Here is a 17,160-nt window from a genome sequence, read left to right on the forward strand (position 1 = left end):
CAGTGCGCCGATCTGGGTCATCCTCGTTGAGATGCTGCAGTAGCTGGAGTTTGTAAGGGTGCCATTTGTGAGTAGCTAATATCGGCCGAAGGGATGTTCGACTAATGCCACTCTCCAGTGACATGCGGCGAGTGCTACGCTGTGGGCTGTTGCTGAATGAAGCTAGGACAGCCACTGATGTTTCTTCATTAGAGACAGATTTCATGCATCCACATTTTGGCAAATCCAACACTGAACCAGTTTCACGAAACTTAGCAAGCAGTTTGCTAACTGTAGCATGGGAGATGGGTGGTCTCGTAGGGTGTCTTGCATTGAAATCTGCTGCAATGACCCGGTTACTGCGTTCACCAGACATCAACACAATTTCTATCCGCTCCTCAAGTGTTAACCTCGGCGACATGTCAATGGCTGTAAACAAAGAGAAACTTGTAAATAACTCATGAAAGAATAAAGTTACGTTAAAACTAAGCACACCATTGTTTTTCGTGTGAAATTCCCGATAAGTTTGATGTGTCACATGACCCTCTTCCTATTGAAAAAACAAAAGTTGGATTCAAAATGGCCGACTTCAAAATGGCCGCCATGGTCACCACCCATCTTGAAAAGTTTCCCCCCTCACATATACTAATGTGCCACAAACAGGAAGTTAATATCACTAACCATTCCCATTTTATTAAGGTGTATCCATATAAATGGCCCACCCTGTATATTGATGACCTATAGTCAGTATAGGTCATCAATATCTGATCGCAGGCGTCAGATACTCGGCACCCCCACAATCACCTGTTCGAAGAGAAGGCTACGCTCTATGGGACCGCTGCTTCCTGATCATTACACTATGCGTCGTCTCCTCTGGAGTGGTGGCGTAGTCTAAGACTTCCAAGATGATGGGCAGTGTAATGAGCAGGAAGCAGCGCTGGGCAGGGGTTCCAGGTGTCGAACCCCCGCCGATAAGTTATTATGTGTGGGTCTCATGTCTATCAGCTATCAGGAGTCCTCTATCCTCGTTTTCCAAATCAAAATGGCTCCCAACTTTGCTTCATCAAAGAAATGGGGGAACTGTGGGCATGTGGCTCTCTCCTTTGAAGTTTGAGGGTAAGTAAAGCAGTAAGTAAAGCAATCTTATTTATTCTTGCCCTCTTAGATAAGGAATTCTTACCTTTGTGTAGCCCAACATGATCATGCGCACCAAAACTACATTTATATGTGCACCAATAGAGTCATCATGGTAAATTTCATTAACCTGCGCGAGAGAAAGTAATTTCAATGTCCATCATTGATGCAAAAATGTGTTCATTTTGATCTGTCTAAATATGTTGAAGTCTGGCACTTTTATATGTAAGGGCAAAACTGTGACAAGCATTTCTTCGGATCGTAAAACCAGGACACCCTTTCTGACAGTCCTAAAAATTCATCCAATATTTCTTTTCCATTGCAAATGCAAGGAAACAGTTTCAAACCTCCTTTGTACACTCAATGTTAATTCTTCTATAAGTCTGGATTCTTAGAAAATAAATCCAAGCAAAACATTTCCATTGGCATAAAGCAGGGCTGTCCCAAAAGGCAATGGGAAATATGGAAGCCATGACTGGAACAGAAGAACAAAGTTCAGTTTTAATCCTTGAGAATGTCAAACTATGAGTCTGTAGAAAAGACAGAGCAGACATACCATATGGCTTTAAGAGGATCTGTCACATCCACTGACATTTCAGTATTAGTAATTACTTGATTTCCCCATGTTAAAACAATTCTTATGACTCTATGTTGTGCCATTCCTTTATTATTCCTTCTAGAAGTTATGAATAAATTAGTAGCAGTTGCAATGAAGGTCCAGATGAGTGTTATCAAGTCAGTACTGCTATCATACTGTGCAGGGACATACCCCCAACTAGTAACACCCATCTGGACCTTTATTGCAAACTGCTTGTAATTCATTCATAACTTCTACCAGAAGTAATAAACTAATGGTACTACAGACATATGAATAGAGACCTGTCAAGAGTGGTGATAGTTCCTGTTTAAATGTGAGATAGGAATATATTATAGGTGTCATGAGAATGAGGGCTGCAGTGTTAAAGCAACCCTGCAGTGCAAGACAAAAATGTGAGCCGTGCTGCCAATCCAAAGAAAGTGCTTTACAGGAAAGAAGTGCCTTGGACTAGTGATCCATCTCGGATGGCAGAAGAGGGCCCAGAGAACCAGTGGATCTGAAACCATTTAAGTATTCTCTGTGTTTTACAGTGATTTTTTTTTCTTTTCTTGAACCTGAGGGTTGTCTCACTTCAGCAAATGGCATTTACCATGTAGAGAAAGTTAATACAAGGCACTTACTAATGTATTGTGATTGTCCATATTGTCTCCTTTGCTGGTTTGATTCATTTTTCCATCACATTATACACTGCTTGTTTCTAAGGGTTATGACCACTCTGAAATCCATCAGCAGTGACCGCGCACACTATAGGAAAAAGCACCTGTCTCTCTGGTGTTCAGGACTGTGGGAACGTGTATAGGCACAAATGTGCAGCAGCTCCCATCCTGGCTACCTCATATCTGCGCTGCGACGGTGTCCGTAATCCCTGAATACGATTAGTGTATAATGTGATGGAAAAATGGATCCAGCCAGCAAAGGAAGCAATATGGACAATCAGAATACATTAGTAAGTGCTTTGTATTAACTTTGATTACATGATTAAGAGGACATGTCGGCTCTCTTGTTCTAGTAAAGAAGTGCCTTTTTTTAGAGATCTGTATTGTGCAGTTCTTGTACTATTCCTCCTGAAAATGTAAGAATAAACTGCCAGGTACGGTTTACAATTTCCTTTGTCAATATGGAATGTCCCTAAATAGTCTAATTGGACACTGCCAGACTGCATATGGACAAACCCTACTGACAAAACTCTGTTGTTACCCTTTAAAGGTGTCATCCTCTTCGAATGAGGGTGCGTGGAGCTGTAATCTGTGGGAGAGCCCAGCAGCAGCAAAACCTGAAGTAACTTGCAGTTTCAAGATGGAACAAATTAAGCATTACATAGTGCCCATTAAATCCATGGGCTGGCCAGATCTTTGAAGCTGCTCTCGACTCAAGCTGAAGCTGCTCTGAGGTCCATAGATAAGGGACCCCCCTCTATTAGTAGTAGGGTAGTTGGATATTAGTTTCCTATGTCAGACAAACCCTTTTAGCAATGGAAAACATTACTCGGAACATAAGCCACATATTATACCGTAGCTAACATGGGTTTTGCAAATCTGCATTTTAGAGGAAACATTATAATTATTATCTATCTATTCAGTCAACTGTTTATTCGCAACTAATTCTAAATTATAGTCAACCAAAAATATCAAGGGGCAAAAATATTATTTTATATATATATTTTCAAAGGGAAAGATTCATTTCCATTTTAAAACCTAGCTCCACTCACTACCTGGAAATTCAAGACTGAATACAGTTAACCACAATCTCCTAATTTATCTACATTAGCAGGACACCATGAAGCTCAGATTTTGGGGATTGTTTGCCAGGCACTCACACAGTTAGGCTACTTTCACATCTGAATAATAATAATAAAACCGACTGCATCCATTCAGTATGGATCCAGTTGTATTGAAACTGGTTCAGGCACTAAAACCACTGCAAATCAATGGGCGCCGGATCTGGTTTTTGTGTGTCTAAAAAAAATGGATCCGGCACGATTGACTTACATGGTTTTTGGATCCAGCATGTTCAGTTTCCCATGCTGCACACAAAAAACGCTGTTGTTGTGTCCGGCATGGGAACACAACAAACCGGAACGGAATAAATTCTCCGACTGTTCTGAAGCCCTTGTTGTTTTTCTTTTGTTTGTTCAGCTCTCAGGTATGGGGACATTTCATGGCACAGTTGATGAGAAGAATGTCATACTCACAATATTCATGAGTGTTAGGAGGTAGTTCTGAACATGTTCTTTACCGTGGAACCTGACTACAGAGTCATCCACTCCGAGCAGCACTTCGATATTATAGTCATTCTCTGTTGTGTGTCTACGCCGTCGCAGTGTCTCATTCACTTCTCTTTCAAGGCTGCTATAGACACTGTCCAAATCATCAAGGCCGGAAAAGTCTGTAATACAATAAATAAATAAAAATATAGCACGCCTACATTGGGCTAGTTACTCTTAGTCTAGGTTCATACTACAGTCAGTGGTCCTCGACTAACTCTATTACCTCCCCCTGCTTCAAAAACCACCACATCTGTTTTTATGGGGTCCTAGTTCTTACAGTGACAAATTGAATTCATTTAAAATACAATAATACATAATGATAAATAATGAATAATAATGCAAAACTAATCATAATGAAGAGTTAAAATACAGTATATATAATCTGATACTTTCTTAGCTTTGTGTTGAAAATATTAACATAGTAACTGTAACAAATAACAAGTTGTAGCCAAATACCGCAACTCAATCTCATTCTTTAGAAGAGCAGTATGATAGCACATACGTGACAAATTCACACACTGCCTCATGTTCTAAAATAGTTTTACACGGGCCGAAGGAGGTGGTACGGCGGAACATCCCATGGGAATAGACTATAAATAAGTGATACTCCTATCTTTAGATAGAACACTCATTCTGTAGTCTGGGAGGCAAACTGATATGTTTGCTTTGGCTTCAAAATGTATAGGAAGGGGTGGGGGCTACATATAGCCACAAACATACAGACTACATGCTACAAGTTATACCATATAAAACGGATACTAAAAGCTGATATAACACAAGTCCTTGCCATTAAAGGACTTGATCTTTTTGCACCAGGGACCACTGTTATGAATCATTGTACAGGCAAAGGTAAAAATAAAGCTTCCATTATATGGGTATAGAGCCTATAAACACACTTCAAAGCGAGTGCACACGTCTATGTTAAATATATTGGGAATTTGTCGTTCCTCCATACATATCTTTGGTGTAGTTATTGCTGAGGTGTTAAAGATAATTGTGCCATAGTTCCAGCAGGTTATTTTTACTCATAGACATAGTTACCCTTGTAAACCCACTTGCTAAACTTCTAGGTAGTGAGACTCTAGGGATATGTCAGACACCAATTTACCTGACCCTTAACCCGAAGCATGTCCAAGTGTTTGTACCATGCTGTTCTAGTCCAAGCACCGTGTGTGTTGTGTTATGTGAAAAGTTCCCTGCTATTTTACAAGCAGCTAACTCTCCCGAAATTACATTAAAAACTACAATAGGAAAATCGATTGCTCTTAACCACCCGCATAGGAATTGTATTGGGTCTTAATGACCAAGCAATTTTTCTTTTTCATTTTTTCATCATCGCATTCCAAGAGCTGGAAATTTAGTCATATGAGGCCTTTTTTTTGCAGAACAAGTTGTAGTTTTTAATGGCACCATTTTGGGGTATGCATAGCTTACTGATTCACTTTTCTTAACTCTTTCTGCGGATGAAAGGAAAAAACAGCAATACTGCCATCATCTTTTAACAGTTCAATGTTTGCGGCATTCCCTTTGTGGCATAAATACCATGATAACTGTATTGACTGGCTCAATGCAATTAGACAGTGATGCCAAATATATATAGTTTTACTACTTTTGCACAATAAAAATCCATGGAGCTGTGTGAGGGCTTTTTGAAGGATGACGTACTATTTTGGGTGTATGACTTTTCGATCGGTTTTTATTCTGTTCTTTGTGAGGTGGATAAACAAACGTCAGCAACTCTTGCATTGTTTTCGTGTTTCTCTCTATGGGTTTTATGCAGTATAAATTACATAATCAATGTATTGTTCAGTTTGTTATGGATGCGGAAATACCAAATATGTGGATTGGATATTTTTTTCCATTGAAAAGCATATTTGTCATGTTTTCATAAAACGTTTCATGTTTTAATAAAACTTTATTTCTTTTTACCAATTATTAGACCAACAAGGGGACTTTGGCATGCAATTCTTTGAACTCTTACATCATAAACTGTACTACTTATGCAGTGCAGTGTATTAAGCTGTCAGTAGGAAACTGAAAGACAATCTATTAGGCCAGGGCTGGCCAACCTGAGGCTCTCCAGCTGTTGCAAAACTACAACTCCCAGCATGCCCAGACTGACTACAGTCATCAGCCTACAGCAGGGCATGGTGGGAGTTGTAGTTTTACAACAGCTGGAGAGCCGCAGGTTGGCCATCCCTGTATTAGGCTATGTCTCTGGCATGGCTTAATAGACATACACAGAAGGCAGACCTGAGGGCCTTCACTTTTTCAATTATTGATTATGTTTGCTTTGGCTTCAAAATGTATAGGAAGGGGTGGGGGCTACATAAAGCCACCATATAAAACTTATACTGAGGGCCTTCAATTTTTCAATTATTGATTAAAGAAGTTATACCATAATTAATCCAGCAGTGATAGAAAGTGGCTTGTATTAACTTTGTCTACAATCAGATCATCAAGAACTTCAAGGAGAGAGGTTTAAGTGCTGTGAAGAAGGCTTCAGGACACCAAAGAAAGGTCAGCAAGTGCCGGAACCATCTCACAAAGAGGGTTCAGCTATGGTTCAGCTATGAGATCGGGTCACCACCAGTGCAGAAGTTGCTCAGGAATGGAAGCAGGCAGGTATGAGAGCATCTGCATGCACAGTGAGACAAAGACTTTTGGAAGATGTCCTGGTGTCAAGAAGGGCAGCAAAGAAGCCACTTCTCTTCAAGAGAGACATCAAGGACAGACTGATATTCTGCAGGAAGCCCAGAGTCTGGACTGCAGAGGACAGGGGTAAAGTTATTTCCTTTTATAAAGCCCCTTTCAGACTGTTTGAGACATCTGGAAAAACTATTGTCTGAACAAAAAAAGCAATATACCATGAGTCCTGTGTCATGCAAACAGTAGAGCATCCCAATAGCATTAATGTGTGGGGTTGCTTTCCATCCAATGGAGTTGGCCGACTCACAATTTTGCCTAAGAACACTGGGGGAGATTTATCAAAACTGGTGTAAAGGAAAACTGGTTTAGTTGCCTATAGCAACCAATCAGATCCCACCTTTCATTTTGCAAAGGAGGTCTTCAGGATAGGTCATCAATATCAGATTGGCGGCAGTCCGACTCTTGGCACCTCCTGAAAGCACTGCCTTCTCTTCACTGTTCACCTGCTCACCATTGACCCTCCATTGGTGAGCAGTGTAATTACAACTCCATTCACTTCAATGGGGCGGAATGTAACTACAATTGTTCTTTCCCGTTCAAGTGAATGAGATGGAACAGCTGTAATTACAGGGCTCACAGCTGCAATGGCAAGGGCTAGCAGGTAAACAGTAAAGAGAACGCAGCATTCACATGAGCACTGCAGTCTCTTCAAACAGCTGATCCTGAGGATAGGTCATCTGTATCAGAAACCGGACAAATCTTTTAAAGGGGATTTCCCACGAAAAATATTCTACAGTTTTAAAACCAGCACCTGGATCTGAATGCTTTTGTAATTGAGTGTAATTCAAAATGTATTATAGCCAGTAAGCTATTCACTAAAATCTATCTGTATATCGCAACCTGCTGTTTGTTTGTTTTTATCTTGTTTCTTTGTCCTGCTCACTGAGATGGTCGCACATGCTCAGTTTCCTCCTCCAACTGCCTCCTGGGCTGTGATAGGGAGAGCATGGACACGCCCCCTGAGCTGCAGCAGAAAAGACACTCCCCTTGAGCTGCCAGCTTGATATAAATCTAGCAGAGCAATGAATGGGGAGATCTCTGGATCCATATGAGGTACAGGGCTGGTTCTAGCTTTGTCAGAAAGAGGTTGTCATTTATTATATGATGTCTGATTTTCATTTTTTACATTAGTCATGGGTTAACGCCTTTAAGCACAGCGGACTGTAATTTTTTTATACAGTGTCCTACCATGAAAAGACACATTTTGGCATTATAAATTACCGTATGTATTGCTATGTATTTGAAATAGGTCAGTGGCATTTGTTGGAGGTATATGTTGGGGAATACTTCTGAGTTATTTCTCCGATTTATAGCCCAAGCATGCTGTGAACATACCCTAAGCTTTCAGTATAAATGAGTATAGATCTGGGAGTTTTCCAGCAATGGCCCCTGTGCAGCTAATGCAATAAATGTGACACAAAGCAAATATGCCAAGACCCAAGCAGAATGAGATGCAGTAGCGATAATTCAATATGTACTTTTTTCAGTCCATATAATAAAACGAGAGTGCTAAATATTCATATTGGTTTGATTTTTTCAATTGTATCCTAATGGCGTCCAGTAGGGCTGCACGATATATCGCAAAAGTAATCGAATCGCGATAAACGGAAAATGCGGTTTGGCGATTCGGCCGAGCCAAAAATGCCGCGATTATTATATATGAAGGGGCCCCTATTGATAAAAAAGTCCTCTGTCCTATTGATAACAGGTCCAGCCTCTGTACTTACTTTCACAATGAATGCACTGCAGCGACGAGCGGGAGCGAGCGAGGCAGCCGGCCGGCGCGTGACTGACGTCACTTAGTCACGCTCCTGCTTCCTGAATTAAGTGGGAGGAGCGTGACAGTGACGTCAGTCACGCGCCGGCCGGCTCGATCTCTGCCGCTCTCTGCACTGCAGTGCATTCATAGTGAAAGTACAGAGGCTGGCCATTTTATGATAGAGCGGCGCCCAGGGATCTAAGTGCACTTACTATTATTCCTGGGCGCCGCTCCGTTCGTCCGCTGTGGCCCCCGGTATTTTCAACATTCAGAGCAAGGAGGAGGAGACGCCAGTGTCTCTCCTTCTCCCTGACAGCAACGCTGTCCAATCAGAGCGCAGAGCTCAGAGCCAGGGAGAAAAAAAACTCCCTGGCTCTGAGCTCTGAGCTGTGATTGGACAGCGCTGCTGTCATGGAGACGGAGACTCACTGGCGTCTCCTCCTCCTTGCTTTGAATGTTGAAAATACCGGGGGCCACAGCGGACGAACGGAGCGGCGCCCAGGAATAATAGTAAGTGCACTTAGATCCCTGGGCGCCGCTCTATGCAGCCTGCTGATAAGTTCATATTCTTTGGACCTATGAAAGGTCCTCTTTAATTACATTCATTGGTGGCGCAGTGTGCGCAGTTTAGGACACATGAAGGGACACATAGGGCCATGAGGGGGACCAGCATAAGATGCTATATGTGTGTCTTATGCTGGCCCCCATCGTGGCCCCATGTGTTATAGCACACATCCCCTATAACAGCGTCCTCCACAGGTCCCCCATAACAGTGCCCTCCACAGATCCCCCACATAACAGTGTCCTCCACAGATCCCCCACATAACAGTGTCCTCCACAGATCCCCCACATAACAGTGTCCTCCACAGATCCCCCACATAACAGCGTCCTCCACAGATCCCCCACATAACAGCGTCCTCCACAGATCCCCCACATAACAGCGCCATCCACAGATCCCCCACATAACAGCGCCATCCACAGATCCCCCACATAACAGCGCCATCCACAGATCCCCCACATAACAGCGCCATCCACAGATCCCCCACATAACAGCGCCATCCACAGATCCCCCACATAACAGCGCCATCCACAGATCCCCCACATAACAGCGCCATCCACAGATCCCCCACATAACAGCGCCATCCACAGATCCCCCACATAACAGCGCCATCCACAGATCCCCCACATAACAGCGCCATCCACAGATCCCCCACATAACAGCGCCATCCACAGATCCCCCACATAACAGCGCCATCCACAGATCCCCCACATAACAGCGCCATCCACAGATCCCCCACATAACAGCGCCATCCACAGATCCCCCATAACTATGTCATACCCAGCCGCGTCAGCGGCTCATATGGGAAAATCCAAGCAAATGGACCTCTAGCACAATTCCCTTTAAAATATCGCATCGCACATCGTTATCGCAATTTTTAGGGCCCTAATCGCAATCGCACAAAATTCCCATATCGTGCAGCCCTAGCGTCCAGATTGCAAACGTCAGAGAATCAAATTGCGAAAACAAATTGCCTCAGCTCTGATTTTCTAGCTAGAGAATAGAAAAATATACAAAAAGGTAGCAAGCTGTCATTTTTACTGGTTTATTTTTATATTACATTCTTCAAAATATCATTCTTGTCATCACAGTTTGTCTTTCGGGATGATCCAATTAATCTGTTGTTGGAAAACTACCCTGTAATTTCTGGCCAGAAGCTGCTTGGCGTCCAGTCATGTAGTCAACGATCAATAGTATGATCAATATCATTAGCTGAAGGTTAATATCAAAAGAAAGAAGGTCATATTCTCTCTTTATACTTTATATAAACCAGTGTTATTGAATATAATATGTCATGTATTTACCGAAATGTTAATAGATATGCCAATCAGCCATAAATTTAAAACCATCTGCCTAATATTGTGTAGGTAATCCTTGTCTCATCAACACAGGTCAGATCCATGAAGGCATGGACTCCACAAGACTTGCTGAAAGAGCCCACTGTTTTTATATATGTGTGCGCTGTAAATTTAAATAGTTATCATAGGTAATAATGAGCGAATCAATTCACATGAAAGAGTTCTACACCTGTGAGGGGCTGACCCTGCTGCTGAAGATGCCTTCTAGATTGACCGGGTCCGGACATCTCGGCAAGCCCTGACAATCTCGTGCCTGCATTGCTGCTCACAGTAGCGGTGCAAGCACAGAGAATCTGCTTCCACTTCCAGAACAGCGACCGTTTATGGGCCCCTACCCGGAAGTGCAGCGCATACACCATCTCTGCTCCAGAGCGAAGGCAGAGCCTCTGTGCTTGCGCCGCTACTTGGAGCACTGTAGTTGATCAGCCATAGCTGATCAGCCAAATCGATTTGTATGAATTGATAATACCACTTGACTGCAGAACCTCATTGACGATAATAGTAACTAGCGGATTCGGCCGCTCCCCAGAATAAATGCTGGTATTTGGCCAGACAAAAACGAAACGTGCGAAACTAGCATTATACTGTATCTTTTGTGCAAAAAATGAATCTCAGGATTGGGCTACATTCACACAAACGTATTTTGTTTCCGTGTCCGTTCCTTTATTTTTGCGGATAGGATGCAGACCCATTCATTTCAATGGGTCCGCAAAAAATGCGGACAGCTCACCGTGTGCTATCCGCATCCGTATGTCCATTCTGTAGCCCCGCAAATAAATAGAACATGTCCTATTATCCCAAGGATAGGCATTACAATGGATCTGCAAAAAAAAAAAACAGATGCCATACGGACGTCAACATTTTTTTTTGCATATCAGCAATTTTGCGAAACGCAAAACACATACAGTCATGTGAATGTAGCCTTAGAGTTGAAGAACCTATGAAAGCGACATTGTAGTGATGCACCATATGTTGTCAAAGGAACAATGTGGAGAAGTAATAGCTCCATGATAGGTAGTGAATCTCTCTACACATGCTCTGCTTCTTCAGCTCTGAGACCATCCCGCTAACCTTAAAGGGGTTATCCAAGAGTGTAAAAATGTCCCCCATATGCCGGGCCCCTCACAATGAATATACTTACCCTGCTCTCTGCACCACTCCTGGTCCCCGCACCGCCGCTGCATCTTCTCCCGGGGTGCAGATGAAAACATCTGGTGTCAGGAGGAGCAGCCAATGGCAGACGGGGACGGTGACGAGCCTCCCTAGCGTCACTTGCCATGCTAGGGAGGCTCGTCCACGTCACTGCCTGCATTGGCTGCTCCCCACGACACGGGATGTTTTCATCCACGCATCGGGAGAAGCTGCAGCGGCAGTGCGGGGACCAGGACTGGGCAGGAAGCAGGGTGCCAGGTAAGTAGATTCAATGTGCCCGGAATATGGGGAATATTCTTATACTCTTGGATAACACCTTTAATCTAGAAAACAGACCAATTATTAAATTTGGTCATTTCCAATGTTTCCTGTCCATGGAGTGGGATGCCGCATACTTGTCCTGATCTCTAGCAGAGAATGAGGATTTGGGGCCACTAGTTCTTGTCAAAGTTGAGGGTCTCAGAAATCAGATTCCCATCTAATATACTTTTAGATCCTGCTTGAAGGGTTCTAATCATAAAAAAAAATGTTGTGGTACAACCTCTTTCATATATTTTCCATCTTAAAGGGGTGCTGTGTTCTTTTTCCCTTTGGTTGTAAAATGTAATTTTTTAGAAACTCATAATATACTTGGCAATGAAAATAGCCCATGCATAATCTGCTTTTATATGGACAACACCCACCCTGAAATGAATACTGGTACTGCCCAAATATACAGTACTTCCAGTCCAGTAGTATCTACGGCTAACAACAGATGAACCACTTTCCTATCTTCCATTCTGACTCTTTCTTATTTCCTGTGATGTTGTGTCCTTGGGTGTTTCAAAGCAGCAGCAGTGATAGGGGAGTGTCTGTGTAATCGAGCAGGAGCTGAGAAAGAAGAAGTGCATCCTGGGTTTGGTTGGATACACCTATATGAAGTGCTACATACAGGATATAAACCAACCATAAACCACAGTAATCCTGAAAAAAACCTAAAGCTCTACATATACAATATTTTGAGAGTAGAATGTGAATCATTCAGGTGGCTAAGCACACACAACCAGTGTTCCCTGGAAAACAAAAAAGCTGAAAATAAAAAGCAGGATGACTTTCTCTAGTGTCCAAGCTCCAGTAGGCCAAGACAGATCTGTGTACAGAAGGCTGTCCCCCAGTTGTGTTGTGACTTTTGATGGAGTGAGATGTTGATAGGGTATCTACCTATAAGACACACTAGAAAGACAGTTTTCTAAATCCTAATTATTATTTAAGAGCGCTATTCATGAGGTCACCGTAACAATGAGTACTTTACAGAAATTCAGCTAGCTACTGTCTCTTTAACCTTGTTGGAAACGTTCAGGATTATGAAGTTTTTTTTTGTAAGAGTTGAAAGCAGCCCACTTAGTTCCAATGGCTGCCCAGGTTTTATTATGTATAATTACCCAAGGAGTTGTATGTAACACGATCACGAAAGTAAAGCATATATATCGCTAAAAGAGTAGTATACCAGAAATATAAACAACAGCTGCAGAGGTTTCTAAACTCTACAAGACAGAATACTATAAGTCATATCACAGCTTTACTATTTTAAGTGCATCTTGGGTATATTTTACCAATAAACATTGATTGACCTTATTTTATCATGCTAAAAACTTCTGGACAAAATAAGCCTAGCCCTCTGGACCTGTACAGTATGAGGAACATCTAGCATAATCCTAGAAAGCTCACTGAGATAAATTGACTGCCGCTATATTATGACAGTGACAGATAGAGGTTGCTTTTAGAAATAATTTCAGTGACTAATGCAAGTGCCAGGCTCACTCAAAAGAATTCATGAGGTCATTACTCGAAAATACCCAAAACAAGTCTATGAAGCCTCCAACCATGACATAAGCACCTTCTCACCAAATATCAGACCAGACAGCGTAAAACTATACAACTCAAATTATTAGAGGTAATACAAAGCAAGAATAGAATAAACAGATACTGTATCAAATGATTTCATTTTCGAAGACAATTAAAAATGTTACTGAGCAAAAATATCTCCTCACATAGCTTGAAGATATAGACTTCGCCTGCATACAAATACTGTACTCTTTTGTATAGACATATATATTTCACCCCATCTATCCCTTTCTAGCTTCCCCTTTTACAATAGAGATCTCATTTCACAGCTAAATAAAGCTAAACAATGCTATCATAACTGCGGGTTAGTTCACAGTCACATAGGTTTTAATAGCATTCTTTGCACCTGTGTTTTTTGGTGTATTTTTTTTTTTTGTAAAATCACCAGCTCCAGATGTTAGCTTAAAGTCTATGGGAAATATGAAACACATCAACAGGACATACAAGTATATATATATACCGTATATATATATATTTATTTGTATTGGTGTTTTTGTTAATTAGGTGGTGGTATTTTGGTCTCTGGCGTATCAGCATGCTGGTTAAGGATTGCAGAGATGACATTGGAAATTACAGAGACGTACAGAATGGCAGAAGGAAACCCAAGAAAATTGAGACCAAAGGATCTGTGAATGTACTGGACAGCCAAAATGTCAGCAAAGCCACTTAAAATTGGTATAGAACTACACTAGATATTCCAAAGATCTTGGGGTCATACTAGTATTTGTCTAGGGTCCAAATCATAAAACCAAGTTAACCCAACTAATCATTCAGTAGTTCAGGAAAGACGTCAGGCCCATAGTTACTTAAACAGACATGTCAGGAGAGCCAACAGGTCCTCATTACTGCCACCATTTCCATGAACAGTAACAGTAAAAAGGAGATAACCATCCACCTGTTTTGTATTCAAAATTGCATAAAATATTCACATAAAGTCTGTTAAAATGTGACACCAAATTTTTGCTGATAGTGTTCTTCTATCTCCTACCACAGTGCAACAACTCTTGGACTTCATATTCTACTTCTCTGGCAAATCAGAAAGGCGGCTACTACAGCCGCAGATACATGAGTTCATAACCAAATATCTTGCCAACTCTATTTCAAGTCGTTTGCATAGCTTGAAAAGTTTTATTTGGAAGCAACGCTTCTCTGATCATCCCTCAGCATGCTTGCACTGCAATGCACTGGAAACAAACAAAATCCAGTAAGGATCAGGAGAGACAAAGTCACGGTCAAATTAATAGCAAAATGTGGCTTTGCTGCAAAAGCCTTGGCAGAGCAAAACTATTCGCAGCAGAACCACAAAGGACACAATATTCTGCACTGTCAGCAATATAGGAATTCAGACAGTTTAATTTTCATAGCATTTGTATCATAGCAGTGGTTGGTTGGATTTAAACCTAGAACTCCAGAGCAAAACTATTTTGTGTTGGACACTTGTCATGCCAAAGGGTTAACACCCACCACAATGCAAAATGAAGGATCCGATAGGTGATGCCACTGCCACAAACTGGTTAAACCATGTAGAATAAGCTAAAAAAAAGATGTCATTGTAAAATGTATGCATATGAAGGTATATCCAACCTCTTCCTCAGGTTAGGTCATGTTCAGAAGAAGAGGGCTCCACCACAATTCTGAAGGAATCTGCTGAAATTCCTCCAGCAATGGACAGCTTTACCTCATTTACAAAATCAGGAAAATGAACGCAATGTAGATTTGAAAGCATGTGTATTACAGATGTAGACTTTCGTACATCTACTCTTGACTCAATGTAACCTGAGATGTGCGACATAAGATGACAAGATGTCTATGTATCCAGCGGTTGTGGTGTGAATTGCAGTCTGTCAAGGGTTTTGTTAACATGTGATGTTGTGTTGAATTTATTTAGTGATAAATGTGAGTCCTTAACCACATTCAAGGAAAGTTAAGGACCATTGAAGTGATTTCTGATGTGGCTATTAAATATTTTCGGGATTATGTCAATACACTTTCAACAACTGTAGCTTGGCACTGTTCCCTTAGAGGTGGTCATGATGTTGCCTATTGTTACTCACCTGTTCCAGATCCAGTAGAGTGTGCTGCTGCATCACTCCCCTTCTCCTGCCAGACCAGTCTCCTCTCCAATGCGTGAGATTGCTATGGCAACCAGGTGTTTGCTGATGAGGTCATCAGGCCACTGCCTAATTATTCAAGAAGTCTCCTTGGTGCTCCTGCCCTCCTCTTCCCTTCTACAGTTCCGCTCTACTGTCCCAGCTCTAAGGCATCAGTTCAGTTCCACTACTCCAGCCCTGCTACATCAATTCTACTACTGCTCTGATGCATCAAGTTCAGCTCCACTACCTTAGTTCTTCTGCATCAGTTCCATTCCACAATTCCAGCTCTGCTGCAAAAGTTCAGCTCCAATACTCAAACTCTGTTACATCACTTCCACTAGTCAAGCTTCTCTGCATCAGTTCAGCTCCGCTACTCTAGAGCTGTTACCTCACTGTTTCAACTCTGCCACACTGCTGCATCAGCTCTACCTCATCACTACTACATCACTGCATCAACTTGTCTATACTGCAACCACATCTATACTTCTTCTATTCAACCCTACTGCATCAGGCCTACATTATGCCACACTGGTTCTCCATCTCTGCCACAGTCACCGTTCAACAAGGCTCTAAATCTGCTATTCCGGATAAGAGACTTAGAAGATCCAACTTATCAGGTCAGACATAAGCCCTATGCTTTACCTCCAGCATTTGTATGTAAGACCCTAGTGAGAAGTGTCAGCCTATTGCTAATATAGTCTTTAGCTGTTGCTGAAGTAAGGACTAATATATGCAAACAAGATCTACTAACAACACAGTAACGCTCTGTAATAAGAAAGGGTTATGTGAGAAGTGAGAACTGAACAAGACGGGCACCACTGTTTGCATTACAATGTCTTTTGGTCGCTCATTGCCTTGGAATTTATTATGTGGCAATGGAACAACGAAAGGCTCCCACAGCTTCTTTAATATCACTGGTTATGATTAACTAAATAGCGCTATGTACAAAACCCCTCTCTGAGATATCGAGTCATTGCTTGCATGGGAAATGTTTGAAGACATGTTTCTTTTAGAAATGAGGTTTCTACAGCTATTTTCTTTAAAGTTGTCATTGCTTAATTCTGCAGAAAGTGGTGAAATATTAAACCAGAAACATAAGTACGGCATGTAAACTATTCAGGCTTCCCAAATGTAAAAGATCATTTTCCCACAACATGGATAAAAGTTAAACTCTAGTGAATAACTTTACCAGTTGAAGATATATAGGCTATAAATGTGCTGCAGATGGGTAATAAATGTAAAAAAAAAAACATTTCTATAGTTGCAAAGGTATGGCATTCACCATCATCACAATCCAATAATAAAATCAAGACATTAAAAGGGTTGTGAAGCATTAAGATACTGATGACCTATTCTCAGGAAAGGTTATTAACAGAATTGTGGCGGTCCGACTCCTTGCACCATCGACACCATCGATAATCAGACATGCTTGAATCTGATCAAGAGCATGCCCAGAAGGATTTATGCAGTGTGTCACGGTCTTTGTTGTGCGCCCTGACACATTAGCCGTACATGCTAGTTGCCAGGTAAAATTAGTTGTTGTCGCAGCATGCATGGGCTTTGCTCCCCTTCTCATGGTTCCTCCCCTGTCTGGTGCTGGAGGGGTTAACTTCCTGGCTGTGTGTGGCCACTTGGGTTTTATCACCTGTGGCTTCCAGGCTGGAGTCAG

At 41.8% G+C, this 17,160-nt stretch overlaps 1 protein-coding gene across 1 annotated transcript in view; it reads right to left on the bottom strand.

Moving 5' to 3' along the window:
• ADAMTS3 (ADAM metallopeptidase with thrombospondin type 1 motif 3) overlaps nucleotides 1-17,160 on the bottom strand; it is a 214,911-nt gene that overhangs the window by 82,655 nt on the left and 115,096 nt on the right. Inside the window, exons 5-6 of the mRNA XM_040418128.1 lie at nucleotides 3,903-4,096; nucleotides 1,160-1,243 (exon numbers count right to left, since the gene is read on the bottom strand). Coding sequence (XP_040274062.1) covers nucleotides 1,160-1,243; nucleotides 3,903-4,096 — 278 coding nt within the window. The remainder of the gene's footprint in view (nucleotides 1-1,159; nucleotides 1,244-3,902; nucleotides 4,097-17,160) is intronic.

This window comes from Bufo bufo, chromosome 2 (assembly GCF_905171765.1).
Source record: "Bufo bufo chromosome 2, aBufBuf1.1, whole genome shotgun sequence".
In the NCBI taxonomy this organism is placed as follows: Eukaryota; Metazoa; Chordata; class Amphibia; order Anura; family Bufonidae; genus Bufo; species Bufo bufo.